We start from the raw sequence: 18,985 nt of genomic DNA on the forward strand, positions 1-18,985 counted from the left end.
TGCAGTCTTTCTGCCTAGTCCGCCATCTTGCCAGAACCTTTAATCTTGATTATTCTAAATAATGTGTTCCTCCCTGGTATTACGTTCAGGCCTGTCTATTGTTTGGCTGACCCATGGAGGTGACTTTAGTTCCAGACCTGAAGGGTGTCTAAGGGCCATAGTTTCAGGGGTTCCAGCAGTCTCTATCAGACCAGGAAATGGCTGGTCTTTTATATGACAATGTATATCCTGAACATGAGTTCGGGCCTGAGATGCTACAGAGTGTGTTATCAGAACTTTCCCCTTTAAAACACCTTCCACTCACCTTGTATGGGGGTTGAGGATGAACGAGAATACCACCCTCAGTCCTTTGAAGTGACTGCTTCACTTGCTCCAATTTAATGGCCAGATGAGCCTCAAAGTACTTGCGCAAAGCCATGCAAGTGTGTTTCCCAGTCTGGCGGCTAGCAAATATTTCATCATCACTCAGAAGTGCACCCTGATCCTCCAAATTTAAAATCTCCAAAGTACTGATCTATTAAGAAAGAGGCACAAAGAATAGGGCAAAGGGGAAAAAGAACAAGCAGGAAGAAAAAAGTAAAAGGAGAAAAGAAAAGGGAAAAAGATTTTGGTAAAATTTTATGCTGAACAAGACTGATAAATACCAAAGTATACCTATGCAACATACTACCAGCAGACATATGAATGCAAAATATTAAACCTATACTGAAAAATTACATAACTTTCAATCTATGCTGGAAGATACACAACCATAAAACTGCTTTGGGAAATAATTTAGATTCTCAACAGCAACTCCCCCTAAGATCAAAACATCCAAGAGAAGTCTTCCATGGCACAATTTGCTAACCACTTAAAGGAAGAGAAACTTGTGAATGAAGGGGGGAAAAAGACTTCATCCACAAAGAGTGTTCATGAAAACTCCTCCAGGCACAGCTTTCTCTCTTCTGTGGTATACTGTGAAAGGGCACCCAACTGCAGTGCAGTTAATTACTTAACATAGCCCTTCCAGCCATAGTCTTTGTAAATCCAATCAAATGATTGGTTAGACTAAGCAAATGTGAGGTGTTTGTGGCCTACCAAGGAGATTAGATAGCTTGCTAATAATGTCAAATAAGGTGCATGCACCCTTGTAGGGGTGGGACTATGCATATAAGCTGTTTGGAACCTTTGCGTGGGGATTGGTCAGTTTCGCCATCCCACGAGGCTAAAATGAGCCATCCCAGACCAGGAAAAGGGAGACCTAATTACCACTAAGAAGAAGAGACTGGAGTGGAGCACATCCTTTGGACCCTGGGTCCCTGAGCTGGGCTCCTCAACCTAGGAGACATAGGGAGCTGTAACACCAGAAAGAGGCAAGATTAGGTGAGAAGTGTTGGCAGAAAAGCAGCAGCAAGAGAGACAGCAGAACCAGGAGACCAGCGACATGGCATGCTGGGCTTCTAGACCAAGAAAGCTGGGCACCTTTGGGTAGGAGCCTGCTGGAAGAGTAGAGTACCTCCAGGCTCTTGGTAGAGCTAAGTTTGCCAATCCACGGAGCTAGAACTGAGTACCTTTCGGCCAAGGCTTACTAGAAGTGTGGGGTACCTCTGGGCACTTAGCAGCAGAGCTAAAACAGTTTTATAACACTTGCCTGAACAGAGCAGAGGTCAAGGAACCACAGGGCCCCGAGGCCAAGGGTCAGAGAGAGGTATGCCTGTGGGCACTACTGAAAAGACGCTGTCCTGATCAAAGAAGTATATCCTGAGTCATTTCTGATTCTGAATTGTAATGTTACTTCCCTAATAAACCTCATAATTGTAAGTACTGTCTGTGAGTTCTGTGTGTGCCATTACAACAAATTATCAAACCCAGCAGATAAGTAGAAAGTGCTTTGGGAGGCATAGCTGGTGCCAGAATTGGTAAAATGCTTAGAAAGTGGAGGCATGTCTGACCTCTACCTCACAGGAATCAGCCTTGGGCTGGTAATGATCCTCCTTCCCCTTGTGAAGTTAGAGGAGGTCAGACACCTCCCCCATGTCATTTTTTAAACCAACATAGGCAAGATCCTACCCCTCACAAGGAGAAGCCACTAAAAGAAGCTCACCAAGTTCACCAGACGACGAAGACCATCATAGCGGTCAAAGAGCTCCAAGACGGCCCGAAAGGAGAAACAAATTGAGAAAAACATGGTAGCATGGCAGCACCCTGAGGCATGAGAACACTCCATTAACCACAGGGTATAGTTCACCACATCAGACAGAACATTGTGGGGATGCATGCAAACCTGCAAAAAGTGAGAAAGAATGTTTAAAATGTTGGGCAAAAGAACCTCTGACAGAGAGATGAAAAATTCACCAGTGTAGACAGATATCTTTGCAAAATATAACAATCATTCTGATCAAGCCACTCTAATAAGTTTAAGCTACAAATGAAAGTTTAGAACCATTCCAAATCTGAAAGCAATCAAATTTCAGATAATTATTTAAATTCAACCTATACTTATTGAGTGCCAATTTCTGCAACTATTTATACGATTTAATACTCATAATGGCTCTGTGCCAAAGGATTCCCATTTAACAGATGAGAAAGAGCCTCAGAGAGGTAAGGGTGATAAAAATGGCTGAGTCTTCTTATACTAAAGTCTACAAGTTCAGTATCCACTCGCTCACTGATTCATTTACATACTCTTTGATATACATTATGGGTCAGACAATATGTTGCAAAGCATTCTCCAAGTCAGCTCAGTACATTTTTCTGTATTTTAGCCATAACTGACTTCGTATACACACACACAGAGATAAGTTTAATATTCTTATATTACCTACCTCGGCATAACACTGAACTTAGGTAGTAAAAAAAAAAAAATTTAATTTAAAAATTACTATCAGTCTTATTGGCAAATAAGCGAAGGTGAATAAATACACAGTTCAAGAAGCACTTACCATCTTCACACTATTAGAAAAACTATGCCACACAGACAACATTAGAAAAACAGTCCAGCCATAGAAATGACAAGAGCATCCCTAGGGATCCCCAAGGGTCCATAATGTTCAGATGGACAACCCACTTAACACTTTTTTTCAATCACTAAATGTAAAGTGTCTTAACTCATCTAGAACAGAAGCAGCAAATGGGTCAGCCTGTGCAACTGTGACAATAGCGGGATGATTTTACTATCTCTACCACTAACTGTTTGTTAACATACATGAAGCACCTATTGTTAGTTTTACAACAGATTAACTCAAAAATGTAAAACATAAGTCTATGGAAGAACATGTGAAAAGTACCTGAAGGATTAATTTGAATGCAAAAAAGATAGCAAGAACTAAATAAAGCTCCTAGACCCAACTCATCCCACATTTTTCCTTTTCAAAACAATTTCACATTTTTAGAATGTTTTGTGAAGACCAGGCTTTGTGCTCCTTGCTCTTTCATTAAAATTTACTCCTTCGACTACTCGCTTTTTTTCCTGATCCAACAGTGATTCTGTGAATATAGTGAATATACTCTTTTAAAGGGACTACCCCCACCCAATCCCACACCCATAATCCTGGATGGACTACACTTACTCTTTCCATAGCATCCTGGTTGTAGGACAGGTAATACAAGCACATAGATACACCAGTTGCAGCCATGGAAGGGCGAGGAATTTCCAGTAACTTCTGTACTCCACCATGAGCAACAAATTCTGTGGCAAACTTGTTATGGAGCAAGAGAGATGCAAGATGCTAAACAAAGAAAACACAAGTTAGCATGGAGTAATTTAGAACAATCACAAAACCACTGCATAAAATACTAAACTAAGCTGCTGTTCTGAAGTAGACAGTTACCCCCTCACCCGAGAACAAAATCATTATTACTAAAGGAGAAAAAATACAAAATACCCAGACTCTGTAACATTCCTCTTTTCCCTCTCACCGCCCCCAAAAGCCTTTTAGGAAGGTGAGGAAAATTAAAATATGTTGCTGTAAGGAATGATATAAGCCAACAAGTATTTTATTATTACCTAGTTTCCCTAAAGGGATTTTTATTAACCTTCCCATTTTAATCCTCTTAACATAATCATTTCTATGTTCTAGCTTTGGCTCAGTCACTGACTCATCAACTAATGAAGTCTTCAAGTTTGCCTTATTTTAAATTGATCTTCAATATATCCCAAAAAAACAATATTCAGCAAATTATCAAAATTCTTCAAAACTAATCAGAATGTATTACAGATAGATCTTGTAATAGATCTTTACAAGTTTTTTGATCTTTGAGTTTTGTTAACATCTTGTTCAACTCCCCCTACCCTCTCTGGGTGGACCTGACCTCCTGGGTGATGTAAAGGCAAGGAGCAGAGTGCAAGCCACAGGCTGCTGAAGGATGCTACCCCCAGGCCAATGTGGACAGGGCACAGGAAAGCCAGAGCTCCCCTACTGTTTCCCATACCAAGGTATATTCCTAGTGGTGACTCAGCCATGAAGCACAGATGAGACAAAACAGATTAGCAACTACAGGATTTGACACCAACACAGACCTCACTCAAGGTCAATGGCTAAAGCGATAGGCAGATATGCCCTCTTCAGAAGTTCTCTCAACACTCAGACTCAGGTTAATCCTGATAAAAATTCTAATTCAAATCTCTTTCCTCATTACACATTGTCTGTTATACAGGCTTCTACCACACTCCCACGCCATCCTTCCCACAAGCAGCAGCTCAAACCCAATCACAATTAATAAAAATTAAAGAAAAATCAGCAGCTCAACCATGTGTGGTTCCCCATATACTGCATGTCGTTTTTCTCTTTATGTCATTGCCACAAAGTGGCAGCTCCACTGCTGGGAGGATAGGTGGGTAAATGGAGAAGAAAAGGCTCAACCTTTACTGAGAAACTTAATTCTATTTGGCTCAACACTCTCTGCACTCCAGCTCACCTTACTCCTATGTGCAAAGATTCTGCATGTTTTCTCTCCTTATTCTGAATCTCAATAAGGTCTACTTTCTCCTGAATTTACTATTTTAACCCATTTTGTTTCTACCAACTTCAATGGTACACATCTTTCTTTATTTCCCTATAAGAAGAATCTCTTTTGTAATTTTTTTTCTTCTTCTGTTCACCCTTTCATTTTCTTTAATCCCTTATAGGTCTTTGCATGGAAAAGGCTAATGACCAAATCACCAAATCCACTGCCATCGAGTCAAACTCATAGCAACCCCATAGGAAAACACGGAACTGCCCCACATGGTTTCCGAGGCTGTAAATCTTTATGGAAGCAGACTTCCACGTGTTTCTCCTGTGGAGAAGCAGGTGGATTAAACCACCAACCTTCCAGTAAGCAGTTGAGCACTTAACCACTGTACCACAAGGACTTCTTTGATTAATGAAACCCATTTTAATTCCGGACATAAAAACCTACAAAAATAGCAATAGCCCCAATCCCTTCTCCCACTGCTTCTTCTCAGGACCAGATACTGCATCCAAAACCAGTACTTTTTGGCCACTGCAAACAACTTTGACCTCCCACCTTCATTATACAATTTAAAATATGACCTAACTATGAGTTTACTCACACACACACACACACACACTGAGAGAGAGAACGAGCGCATCCTACACTAAGGGACACGCATTCTTCCAATGATTGTCTGACATCCTCCAAATTTGAAATTTCTTGGAGCTGAAATGTAAGTTTTCTCATTTGTATTTTATTTAAATATATTCTGTAACTGTGCTGTCCAATGCAGTCATCACAGGCTAATTAAATTAAAATTAATTTAAAAACTCAGTTCCTCAGTGGTTCTAACCACATTTTAAGTGCTCAACAACTAAATATGGCTTAGCAGCTACTGTACTGGACAGCACAAATATAGAACATTTCCATCATCACAGAAAGTTTTATTAGACAGTGATGCGCTAAAATATCAACGTTGAAATTCTGACTTTCAAAGTCCAGAGAACATCATCTCTCCTTTGAAATATTTTCTGGAATCTACTCTATCTCAGGAGAATAAAACCACTCCCTCCCTCCTAGCAGCCTCCCACCGCTTCTTTCACAATAGCTGTAACACTGAAATCAGAAGTTTACTTCTCGTCTTAACTAAACCGTAAAGGGCAAAGACTTGATTTATTTGTCAACAGTAACCTGTTGGATAGAGCTGTGTTTATTTACTGGCCTCTTTGTATCTCTAGTGCCTAAGCACTATACCTGGCTCATAGAAAGTGCTCAAAAAATGATCACAAAAGGGTGAAGGCAAAAGCCTGATTGGCAGGTGGTAGAAAACAAGCAGTTTGGCAATAAGAAAATAAAAAACAGGAAATGAGTAAAGAAATAACAGGCAGACACAAATTCAGTACAGGATTTTGTAGGTTACAAAGGAGCAAAATATGGAAAAACAGGTAAATCTAGCCCACAAGATCCACACTTTTCCCTGATTAATAATAAATAATCAAAGTGAAGAGAGTAAAGTTGGTTGAATAACACTGTGACTACTCTGGTGGTGTAGTGCCTAAGGCATCTGACTGCTAACCAGTAGGCTGGCAGTTCAAATCTACCAGCCACTCCACGGAAGGAACACCGGGCAATCTAATCTACTTCTATAAAGATTTACCACCTCAGAAACCCAAGATTCTTTCCCTATAAGAATCTCTTTTGTAATTTTTTTTCTTCTTCTATTCATCCTTCATTTTCTTTAATCCCTTATAGGTCTTTGCATGGAAAAAGCTGAATAATGACCAAATCACCAAACCCACTGCCATTGAGTCAAACTCACAGCAACCTCATAGGACAAAACAGAACTGGCCCAACACGGTTTCCAAGGGTGTAAATCTTTACGGAAGCAGACTCCCACGTGTTTCTGTGGAGAGGCAGGTGGGTTAAATCCCCCCTCATAGGGGGTCACTATGAGTCAGAATCAACTCAATGGCAGTGAGTTTGGTTTTTTTGGAATCAACAGGTGACTACTGAAAAAAGTACCATTCTGAGATGGGATCATTAAAATTGCTTTTTAAGAAAATGTAGGACATGAACAATATTGTAACAATCTGGGAAGCTCAAAAGAAGATAACATTCACAATCCTGCTTATCACAAAATAACTTATATTTTGTGTTCTATTCTTAATCTTTATTAATTTTTGCTTATTATATATTCATTCATTCTTCTCTGACTTCTGCAAGCTCAGGATATCACTGAAAGTTTGGCTGCCGTGTGTTTTTGTTGTTGTTTTTTTCAATTGAAATTTCATTTTAAAACTAAACTTTGACCCAACAGTGAAACCTCCGTTACTTCAGTTTTTCATGAAAAGTCTTATTTCCATAGTTCAATCCACAATTATTAAGGGAATTCTTTCATTTTTCAAATTACTTACTTGTTGATTGCCTCCCATATGTCAGTCTCTCTTCCGAACAGTAGAGATTAAGAAAACTTAACCCAAAGTTATATGCAAACATGTTCTGTGCAATGTTCTTTGTAACAAAAATTGAAACAATAAACATATACCACAAAAGAAAAATAAGCAAATTATGGAACATCTAATTTGTATAGAATTAATATGCAGTAGCATGTAAACATTCCCATACTGCAAGTGAGACATACAATAAAAATTCTGGCTAGTAATTATTTTAAAATCATCTGTCCCTCTGAATAAAGATTATATTTTAAAAGAGATTATGAATGTAACATTTCTTTTTGGTTCCAGGATACATTTGGTTACAATGTTGTTCATATCATACATTTTCAGAATGACACTTTTTTCCAACAGTCACTGGTAAGGTATGCTAGCCATAGTGTTATTCATCCAACTTCTCTCTCTCCATTCAGACTACCTTAATTACCATGGATACACATGTCGACTAGACTTACCTATCCTCCCATGGTTAGAATCTTTGCAACCTAGGAAATCATTTATCTCTACTGAGTTTCAGTCTGCCTACTATTTTTTTTTTCACTTATTTTCTGGTACATTTTGTTTGCCCCAGATCATCTAATGTCATACAGTATGTATATAGTTAAGAGTTTATAAAAAGTGTTGTTGCCTGACACAGGAAATATTTAAAATGCAGTGTAACACTGAAAAAATGGAACAGTTGCTGTTGAGTTGATTCCAATTCATGGTGACCCCATGTGTATCAGAGTAAAGTGTGCTCCCTAGGGTTCTCAAAGCTGATTTTTCACCTGCCTTTCTGAAGCACCTCTCAGGGAACTCCCATCTCCAACTTTTTGGAGCCCAGCCTAGACCAAGCCCAGGTCTAGGTCAATTTTCTACCTCAACATTCAGCCCTCTAGGATTGACCCCTAAACTTCTGTGGAGGTATGCGGTATTTGGTATTTGGTACATCTCTTCTATGTAAGAATTTTTTGTTTGTTACTATTCAGACTCATCTGGCAACAGAAATGCCCTGAGCAGTAAAACCTACAGATGTTACACCAAACAAACAAAATAATTAAAATTCTCAGTGACCCAGTATTTATAAGAAGTTTACCTTGAGTGCCTCAAACGTAAGAAGGACATCATTAGTCTGTTTCAGGTCAATATAGAACATCATCAACTCTCGTGATCCAAGTTGCATGAATATGGGAAGCAACTGAAATGAACACCATAAAAGAGTCTTAAAGTTTGGCTTTATTTTCACATTCCCAATTCTATTCTATGAGAATATAAAATTAAAGAAAGCAGGTACCTCTTCTCCCCATCCCTTATGAAGATAAACATATGAGCACACTTTGATCAAATAGGCTTTATCAAAAGACACCTATATAAGGCTATACCAGTTGTCCAGAATAACTAGATGGTATCCGGTTACCAACACTGACCACTCTGAAAGGGATCACAATAGGAGGTCTCAGATGGAGTGGGAGAATAATGTGGAACAAAACCCAAAATCATAAAAAAGACCAGACTTACCAGTCTAATAGAGATTGTTAGAACCCCTAGGATTGTGGCCTTTTAAGACAACTTTCAGACCTACAACTGAACTCACCCCCATGAGGTTGGCTCAACTTTCAGCCAAACAACAGACAGGCCTATAAGGTAAGCAATAGCACCTGGGAGGTACGCACTCATTAAAACAATCAACCATACAAGATTAAAAAGGCCACATTTGCCCAGGGATAAAATCAGAAGGCAGGAAAAGAGGAATGAAGGGAAATGGTAAAAACAGGGAGGAAGTGGGAAGAGTGCTATAACACTGTGAGGATTATAATGAATGTCACAAAACAAAATATATATGAATTATTGAATAGAAAACCAATTTGCTCTATAAACTTTCACCCAAATCATCACAATAAAAAATAATCAAAAAACTAAAATAAAGCATAACCAAAAAAAAAAAAAAAGACTATACCAGTTTGAAGCAAATACTTCTGTTCTGAAGTAAGAACATGTTAAGTATATAAAATGCTCCTATATAAAAAAACAAAAACCAAACTCAATGCCATCAAGTCAATTCCAACTCAGCGACCCCCTTTGGGTTTCCTAGGTGGTAAATTGTTACGGAAATAGATTGCCCAGACTTCCTTCCACAGAGTGGCTGGTGGGTTTGAACCACCAACCTTCTGGTTAGCAATCAACTACCTTAGGCCTACGCCACCAGAGCTACTATATAAAGTACCCCAGAAATAGACACAATAGTCCCAAAGTGTGAACAGTATTTCTCTCAATAAGCTTACCTCCTGATATTCTCCTAGAGGTGTCAAATACTGAAGAATGAGTCGCTGCTCAATAGCAGGCGTCATAGGGTAAAGGGTATAATTGGTACCAATCACCCAGGGAGACATTTCTGACCAGCTACTATTAGACAACTCAATAAACATGCGATCTGGATCAGAAGATGAGAAACCCAGCTTCTGCTTGGCTTTCCTAAAGTTTTCTCTATCTCCCTGTTTTGCTGACTTATTCTTCCTCAGCCCTGCTTCCTCAGGTTTGGTTGCTGAGTTCACTCTGCTACTGGTCTTGTGGCCTGAATCAAGATGAAAAGAGATCTCCATGTCTCCAGAGGCTTCCTCTTGTTCACCATCCACTACATCTACTGCCATGTCTCCATAGTCCATATCCACAGCTTCCTCGTCCAGAGGCAAAAGGGGTTCAGAGGAGAGCTTTCGTGGGCTGGGACGTTTGTTTTCTTGCCGCAAAGCCACTTCCTGAAGCTGTAGCTCCCTCAGCCTTCGAAGCACTATTGCCACCTGTCAACAGATATTGAAGTAAAAGAAGGTATCTTTTCTGCATCTTAATTAAATGATTCTTCATAAATAATCTGTATTTCCACAAGTACTCATTTACTTAGCCCAATGACCAATAATAATGTGATAAAGATATTGAGTTGATTCCCGCAGCCTGATGAAACACGCAAGGCTAAAAGTCCCATTCTCCATAAAATTTTCCAGAGTCCAAAGCAGAAGATTTGCACAAATAAACATCATTAACAATTAATCTGTTTAGATTAAGCTGGGCTAGACCATCACACCTGAAAAGGCAAACACTAGATACAGTCATGATTTTTAAAAGTATCTTTTAAAAAACCAAATGTGAACATTTCTCAAATTTGTATTTGTTGAAAGTGTATTTTGTTAAATACTATCATCTATCTTGTATGAAACTGTCTATTTTTCAAGGACACCATTTAAAAGTACTTACTTTTAAGCCAACCCTAAAAGATGGCATTGTGATTAGTTTTAAGAACACAGAGAGATAATGTCTGTAATTTACTTTGAACTTTATGAAAAATTTAAAAAAAAGATGGACTAATGGCCAGACACAAAGAAAGATGGATGGATATGTAATAAAATTAGGATACTACAGAAACCAGCTGGATTCCTCTATACCAACAAAAAGATCTCTGTAAAGGAAATAAGGAAAACAATACCATTTACGGTAGCTACCAGGATCGTAAAATAAACAAAAAAAAAAAAAAATTCACTGCCATGGAGTTGATTCCAACTCACAACGACCTCACATTGGGTTTCTGAGACTGTAAATCTTTATAGAAGTAAACTGCCCAATCTTCCATGGAGTGGCTGGTGGGTTCGAACTGCTGACCTACTGGTTAGCAGCCAAATGCCTTATCCACTAAATCACCAGAGCTCCTTAAGATGATAAAATACTTAGGAATAAATCTTACCAGGGACACTAAAGACTTCTACAAAGAAAACTACAAAACACTATTACAAGAAACTATAAGAGACCTACATAAAAGGAAGGATAGCCCATGCTCGTAGATAGGAAGACTGAAGATTGTGAAAATGTCAATACTACCCAAATCAATCTAGACTCAATCAAATCCCAATAGAAATCCCATCAACATTCCTTAAGGACATGGAAAAATCAATCATTATTTTTATATGGAAAGCAAAGATAGCATGGATGGGCAAAGCACTACTACAGAATAAAAGCAAAGCAAGAGGTCTCACACTACTGGATCTTAAAACCTACTCTACAGCCACAGTAGTCAAAACAGCCTGGTACTGGTACAATGACAGACACACAGACCCGTGGAACAGAACTGAGAGTCCAGGAATAGATCTATCTACCTATGGACAGGTCACCTTTGACAAAAAGCCAAAACCCATTCATTGGGGAAGAGATAGTCTCTTCAACAAACAGTGCTGGCAAAACTATTTATCCATTTGCAGAAAAATGAAACAAGATCCATACCTCACACCATACACAAAAACTAACTCAAGATGGATCACAGATTTAAACACAAAATCCAAAACTACAAAGTTCATCAAAGATAAAACAGGGGCAAACTTAGGGGCCCCAATTTATGGTATACATAGACTATCAAGCATAACCCAAAACACACAAACAGCAGACAAGAAACAAGATGACTAGGATCTTCTAAAAATTAAATTGCTCCATGCATCAAAAGACTTCTCCAAAGAGTAAAAAGAGAGCCTACAGATTGAGAAGAATTATTTGGCAATGACTTATCTGACAAGGGACTTATTTCTAAAATTTATAGGAAACTCCAACACCTCAACATCAAAAAGACAAACAATCCGATTAAAAACTGGGCAGAAGACATGAACAGACATTTCACCAAAGAAAATATTCAGGCAGCCAACAAACACATGAAGAAATGTTCGTGATCATTAGCCATTAGAGAGATGCAAACCAAAACAACACACTATCATCTCACTCCAGCAATGACAGCATAGTTCAACAGGACAGAAAACAACAAATGCCGGCAAGGGTGTGTAGAGATTGGAATTCTCATACACTGCCAGTATGACTATTAAATGGTACACCCACTGTGTAAAATGGTATGGCGCTTCCTTAAAAAGTTGGAAACAGAAATACCATTTGATTCAGCAATCCCATTACTAGGAATATATATAGGTGAGACCTGAGGCACAAACAGATATATGCACACCCATTTACATCGCAGCACAATTTACAATAACAGAAAGATGGAAACAACCTAAGTGTCGTCAGCAGATGACTGGATAACCAAACTATGGTACATATACACAATGGAATACTATGCAACATTACAGAACAAAGAAGAATCAACAAATCACCTTATAATGTAGATTAACTTGGAGGACATTATGCTGAGTGAAATAAGTCAATCACAGAAGGACAAACACTGTATGAGTCCATTATTATAAAAAGTCAAGGGAAGGATATTTTCTTTGTTGGTTACCAGTGATGGGGAGGGGAAAGGAGGGAAAATAATGGATAATTAAGAGACAGGCTTGATATGAGTGAAGGGGTTTAAAAAGAAAGAAAGAAGATCAACCATTAGTTGATAATTTTTGAAGCTAGGTTACAGGCACATGGGGATTCATTGTACTAGTCTTTGTTTTTGTTTGAAATATTTTGTTGTTGTTGTTGTTGTTGTTATGTGCCGTCGAGTCGGCCCCGACTCATAGCGACCCCTCCTTGGGTTTCCGAGGCAGTATCACTACGGAAGTAGGATTGCCCAACCTTCCTTCCGAGGAGTGGCTGGTGGGTTTGAACCGCCAGCCTTCTAGTTAGCAGTCAAGTGCTTTAGCCACTATGCTACCAGAGCTCCTTTTATAATGAAAAATAATAAAATAAGGATACTAAAATGTTCCTGATCAATTTAGGTGATAAACACAGAGATGTTCACTGTAAAATTCTTTCAACTTTGCTGTATGTTTCAAAATTTTCATAATACAAATGATGGGGGAAAAGGAGGGAACGGAACACTGAAAACAGTACTATTCTTTATCTGACATAAAATATCATGATTTTTGGCAAGATGAAAAATAGTTATTTTTAAATTTTTTAAAAAGTGAAAAAAAAGCTCTTAAGAAAAATAATCTCAAAATGTTACAATTATAGCTACATTCCAGTACAAAGTAACAAATAGGATCCCACCCTGATTCAGGCACAGTCAGGTAAAAAGAAAGAACCTGTGAATACTCTCCAAGCCTATTCAAAATGTCATTCTAATATGATCCTTACCAGCTGTGAATTTTCATCTCTGTAATTGGCAGCAATGTCTTGATTTTCCATAGCACCCCCTAATAGTCCAGTAGAATACGTCCTCAATGGCTGATCAGCCTCTCGAGCCCATTTGAAAAGATTTTCAACAATTCCTTCCTGTAATAAAGGACATTAAATAGTACATTCAGAAAAAACTGCTTTTCCATAATTAAAGATTAAGTCTTCTAAAATAAAATTTTGGTAAAATATCTCGCCACTGTTAATAATAATAAAAAATGCAATCAAACTAAATGTCCAATAGTGGATAGTTTAATTAAACAGAATGTCTGTGAATGTGCAATAGAATCCTATTTAAAGTTAAAGAACAGCAGACACCATAATATATTCTACTTTAAGTGTTAAAAGCAGCTCTGGTGAGGCATTTGGCTGCATTTGGCTGCTAACCAAAAGGTCAGTGGCTCAAATCCACCAGCCTCTTCGTGGAGGAAAGGTGAGGCAGTTTGTTTCCATAAAGATTTACAGCCTTGGAAATGCTATGGGACAGTTCTACTCTGTCCTAAAGGATCACCATGAGTCAGAGTTAACTCAATGGCAGTGGGGTTGGAGTTTTTTGTTTTGTTTTGTTTTGTTTTAGATGTTAAGATCCAAAAGGTCCCACGGCCGACTGAGAAGCACTAAAAATTCCATATCCCTCTTGGAAGGTCACAATGCATAGTTAACACTAATGCTCTGAGAAGTCCTCCATAAAGAAGTATTTAACTTAACTCCACAATATATCTCAAATTTATTTTTCATTGTTATTATGAAATATAATATATACAAACATGTAGGCATCATTTAAATAAAAATCACCTATGCTCCATCACCCAATTTAAAAAACAGAAACCTCCCACGTGCCCCCCACCACCACCACCTGCCTCCTCCCTTCCCAAAGGGTACCTACCTATACTCCTGAATTGTAACAATTTTCTTGTTAAACAATTGTTAAGTCTTCTGGTTTTTTAATTGTTAAAATGTGTGATGCTATATATATTTTTCTACTTTTTTTTTTAAATTGTTGCATGGTGGCATAGTGCCTAAGGCAAAATTGACTGCTAAGCAGAAGGCTGGCGGTTCCAACCCACCAGCCATTCACTCCACAGAAGGAAGACTGGGCAATCTACTTCCATAAAGATTTACCACTTCAGAAATCCAAAGGGAGTCACTATGAGTCAGAGTCAACTTGATAGCACTGAGTTTGGTGTTTTTGGTTTTTTTTTGTATGTAGTTGTCACACTTATACAGCACTTAACATAAAAGAGGCTTTACAAATATAATTTATTTAATCCTCCTAACAATCTATATGATTGGCAGAGGGCTAAAAAACCTAACTCACTGTCATCAAATCAATTTTAATTCATGGCAACTCCCACATGTGTCAGAGTAGAACTTTGCTACCTGGGGTTTTCAATGCCTCTCTGGTGGCATACTGCCTAAGGCATTTGACCACTAACCAGAAGGCTGGCAGTTCAAACCCACCAGCCACTCCTCAGAAGGAAGACTGGGCAATCTACTTCCGTAGAGATAATGCGTCAGGAACCTCTTATGAGGTAAACATTTGCAGTAGGTAGATACACTCCTTGGAAAGATCAATCATGGGACAATAGAAGAGTCGTGTATGCACAAGGAGACAGTTTGGGGGCAGGAGCGCATGGGAGGGAAGGACACAGGGAAGAGGTAACTATGGGGAGGAAGTATGAGGGGAGCTGTTGCATTGTGAGAAATTGCAGTTAATGTCATGAGACAAAGTGCATGTGAGCTGTTATATGAAAAGTGAATCTGCTCTTTAAACTTCCATCCAAATCACCAAATAACAGTAAAAATTAAAAAAAAAATGTAATTAAATTCTTTTTTAAAGAAAACAATATTGATTCATACCAAAAATAAAAAAAATTTTGCCTCAGGATACATCTGAAGGGTAAAGATCATCATGGAATCTAATGCTAAGGTATCACAATGTCAATGAAGTTTGTAATATGTGTCCTAAAACATTAGATTCAAGGCAATTTTATCTTCAATCCGATGCACGATTACCCTTCAATAAGGCACTATCTCCCACCTGAATTCATTAACACAAGTTAGGCTGCTTGTCAGCTTCAAAAAAAAAAGACTTAAAATCATTAAGGAATAATAAAACTGCTCTTACAGAAAGTTTGATTATTCAAAATATCCCTCAATTAGAGTTTTCTGACCTCCAAAGGGAATTCACTTCATTTCAAATATACAAAGATGAAACTAGAGAGAATCAGAGACTGTTTTCCTGTAAGACAACCAGGAAACTTTCACAAAGCACAGTGAAGTCATCTGTAGCCTTCTACAAACCTTGTGTGTGCAGATACACTGCTATAAATGCTTCTTTTATTATCACAATTTTTAACAGTCATATACAATGTTTTTGACAAGGATATAGATTATTTGATCTCCCACAGTGACAGCTAAATGGAGATTTTAAAATCTAACCTGCATTTAATCTATAAAGTATAAAATCAATTACAATGACATTGTATAAAATATTTTACATGTTAAATTCTGTAAGAAAATTAATAGGAATTTTAGCAAAAGTTAAATGAAAATCTATTTCCAGATCTTTCATTTGGCTCATAAACTAAGATTTCCAAAGATTATATTTTTATTATCTTTAAAAATAAAGACTTATGTAGCATATCCAATTCACACTGGAAAATCTTAAAGCTAAGGGACAAAATACTTATGTTTCTTCTGAAAACAGAGCAATTTATTTTTGGCAATTGAAATAGACACACACAGCCACTATCAACTTATTATTTTCTTGTCTTCACAGCACTTATTATTTAAAATTATTAATTTACTTGTGTCCACCTCTCTCCAAATACATACATGAACGTAAGCCCTCATGTTGCTAACAAAATATTCTCAGCATCTAGCACTGAACATAGCACAAAGGTCTTCAATTATTAGCAGAGTACTAAATACCACTAAAAATTGAGAGGGTTTCCCTAGAGTAGAAAGTTTGCCATCATTGGGAAAGATCACTCATCCCTAAAAGTTTAGATGAGATCATAAATCCATTCAAAAAATATGATTCTAAGATTTTTAAAAAACACTACAGCACCCCAGCAGCAACTATTCATTAAAAGTTATTTTCCACATTTTTTTTTTTTTTTACTGCTTGTCTGGATTTCTTAAATTTCTACAATATATATTACTAATGTTGTTGTTGTTGTTATGTGCCATCAAGTCGGACCCAACTCATAGGGACCCCTCCTTGGGTTTCCGAGGCAGTATCACTACGGAAGTAGATTGCCCCATCTTCCTTCCGAGGAGTGGTACAAGAAAAAACAATTTGACAACAAAGAATAACCAAACAAATAGTTCTCCATTCAATTAGAAAATAAAGCGATCACTATTCTTTTTATTAAGTACCTTTTCTTGAAAGACAACAGCAGTTTCCAGCCCTGGCATAATGTCCAATAGGAGTCTACAAGCCGCAGTATTTAAAGGGGGCTCTCGACTTGTCATCACATATGCATTCACCAACTGTACAGAGAAAGAGGTATACTTTTGATCTGAAATCCAACTTAGTGAAATTAATGAAGTCTAATAAATCCTTAATATATTCCTACTGCTTTCTTAAAGGGTTATGATTTCACCTTACAATTAGTGATTAAACTTTTAATTATTGCAAAAATGTTTATAATCTTGCTGAGCCATGATGGTAATCATACATAATTTCTTCTACAGTTTTAAAGCAAAACCCCCAAACAACTCAGCAACCACTGAAATTAAAACACAAATAAGGGATCAAAAAGAAGTCACTCCCACCCTTGCACATACTTTTTCAGAAGCAGTCAACCGAGCAAGATAAGCCCCAGATGGCAACAGTTAATTTAAAAAAAAAAAAAAAAAACCTCTAACTATGGATGTTTTTAAATCACATACACATACATTAATAACACTTCCCTTTTGATACTCATCTAATGTTCACACAACCTCCTGCAGAAGAATCAGAGAAGGCTTTAGAAAGGAAGGGATTCCAAGCTAGAAGTAAAGGACAAGAAAGGAGTAGCTAATGAGTAGGAAGGAGGCAAAGGCCAAGAAGTGAAGCTGGAGAGAAGAAAGGCCAGAGGAGAATCAGTTTACATGCCAAACTAAGGAACTTAAATCCTGAGGACAATGGGAAATCATCAATAGATTTTAAGCAAGAGGGTGCCATGATTAATTTCTGCATTTTATAAAGCCTTCTGGAACATAAAGTGAAGACTGGATTGGAGGAAGGTAAGATAAGAGGAAGAGAAACCAGTTAAAAGACTACTGCCATAACCAGGTGGAAAGTGGTAGTGGTTAAAGTAAGGTCTAGTAGCAAGAAGAAAGAGGTAGTGTGATTTGTGAAGTTTAAGGAGGAGTGAATTATAAGATCTATCAATACACTGAATGACAGAACACAAAGGAGTAAAAGGTAACTTCTAGCTGGCTAGACAAGGACATCGTGACTCAGCCAGAAACAACAGAGCAGATCTGGGGGTCAAAGGTGAGTTCATTTTAGACATGGAATTCACGGTGTCTGTGGGGGCTATCCAAGTAGGAATGTCTAGAAGACTGCCAGAGGTGATCTGAAGCTAAAAAAAGACATCTATGATAGAAAACAAAATTGAGAGTCAATGAAAGACATGTAATAATGATAGCTTATTTGTACTGAGCCCTCATTATGTGCCAGCCTCTATGCCAAGCACATCTCATGCTTAATTCCAGTCAACAATTACAAAAATATTTTGGGGTAAGTCTTATTTTCTTCATTTTATAAGTGAGAAAAATAAGGCTTAGAGAAAACAAGGCATGGGGAGGCTTAAGTTACTTCCCCAAAAGTCAAACTGTCAATTAAACAGTCGAGCTGGATTGAAATCAAAACAACAGACCCCAAAAAAGTCTATGCTCTCAACTACCATGCCATTCTGTTTTCAAAACAAATAAAACAAACCAAAAGTCACCATTTATTGAGCAATCATTATATTCAGGAACTGCTCAGTGCTATATATATAAATCACACATAGAAATTCTCATAATTTATTCCTCACAACAGGCCTAGCCATCTTTCTATCCCTCCACTTGCCCAATGCACACACCAGTGACAGTGTAGAATCTTATCATATTCATCACTCTTATACTTTCACATTCAGGAATTCAAGAGGATTCCTCTGTTATCCAACTCAAAACATTCTTGCCCAAGAATGAACAAAAATGCCATGGGAGCCCTTGGTAATTTTAACTGAAAGCACAGAGCAAAGAACATTCTGGTCACAAGCAGGTCTTTGGCCAGAAGCCCATGATCCCTTTATTTCAATTAAACCAATACCTTATATACATATATATGTATATATAGATATAGATATATAAAAAAACCTACCCACTCTAGTCCCAACTTTGCCAACACCTTAGGAAAAAGCAAACCATTTACAAAAAAGCAACAAAGGTACAGCATCTGCTGATAATAATTTCTGAAGAGGCTCCAGCAAGATGGCGGACTAGGCAGAAGGATTGCACAGACCCTCTTCAACAAAGAAAAGGGAAACCAATTAACACAGACACAGAAGATAATC

The 18,985-nt window shown here is 37.8% G+C and overlaps 1 protein-coding gene across 1 annotated transcript in view; it reads right to left on the minus strand.

Moving 5' to 3' along the window:
• DCAF1 (DDB1 and CUL4 associated factor 1) overlaps nucleotides 1-18,985 on the minus strand; it is a 112,944-nt gene that overhangs the window by 45,517 nt on the left and 48,442 nt on the right. The window contains exons 4-10 of the mRNA XM_007952021.2: nucleotides 16,815-16,928; nucleotides 13,392-13,529; nucleotides 9,629-10,141; nucleotides 8,443-8,544; nucleotides 3,549-3,707; nucleotides 2,084-2,263; nucleotides 305-514 (exon numbers count right to left, since the gene is read on the minus strand). Coding sequence (XP_007950212.1) covers nucleotides 305-514; nucleotides 2,084-2,263; nucleotides 3,549-3,707; nucleotides 8,443-8,544; nucleotides 9,629-10,141; nucleotides 13,392-13,529; nucleotides 16,815-16,928 — 1,416 coding nt within the window. The remainder of the gene's footprint in view (nucleotides 1-304; nucleotides 515-2,083; nucleotides 2,264-3,548; nucleotides 3,708-8,442; nucleotides 8,545-9,628; nucleotides 10,142-13,391; nucleotides 13,530-16,814; nucleotides 16,929-18,985) is intronic.

Source organism: Orycteropus afer, unplaced genomic scaffold, assembly GCF_000298275.1.
Source record: "Orycteropus afer afer isolate SDZICR_OR568_19922 unplaced genomic scaffold, OryAfe1.0 scaffold00323, whole genome shotgun sequence".
Lineage (NCBI taxonomy): Eukaryota > Metazoa > Chordata > Mammalia > Tubulidentata > Orycteropodidae > Orycteropus > Orycteropus afer.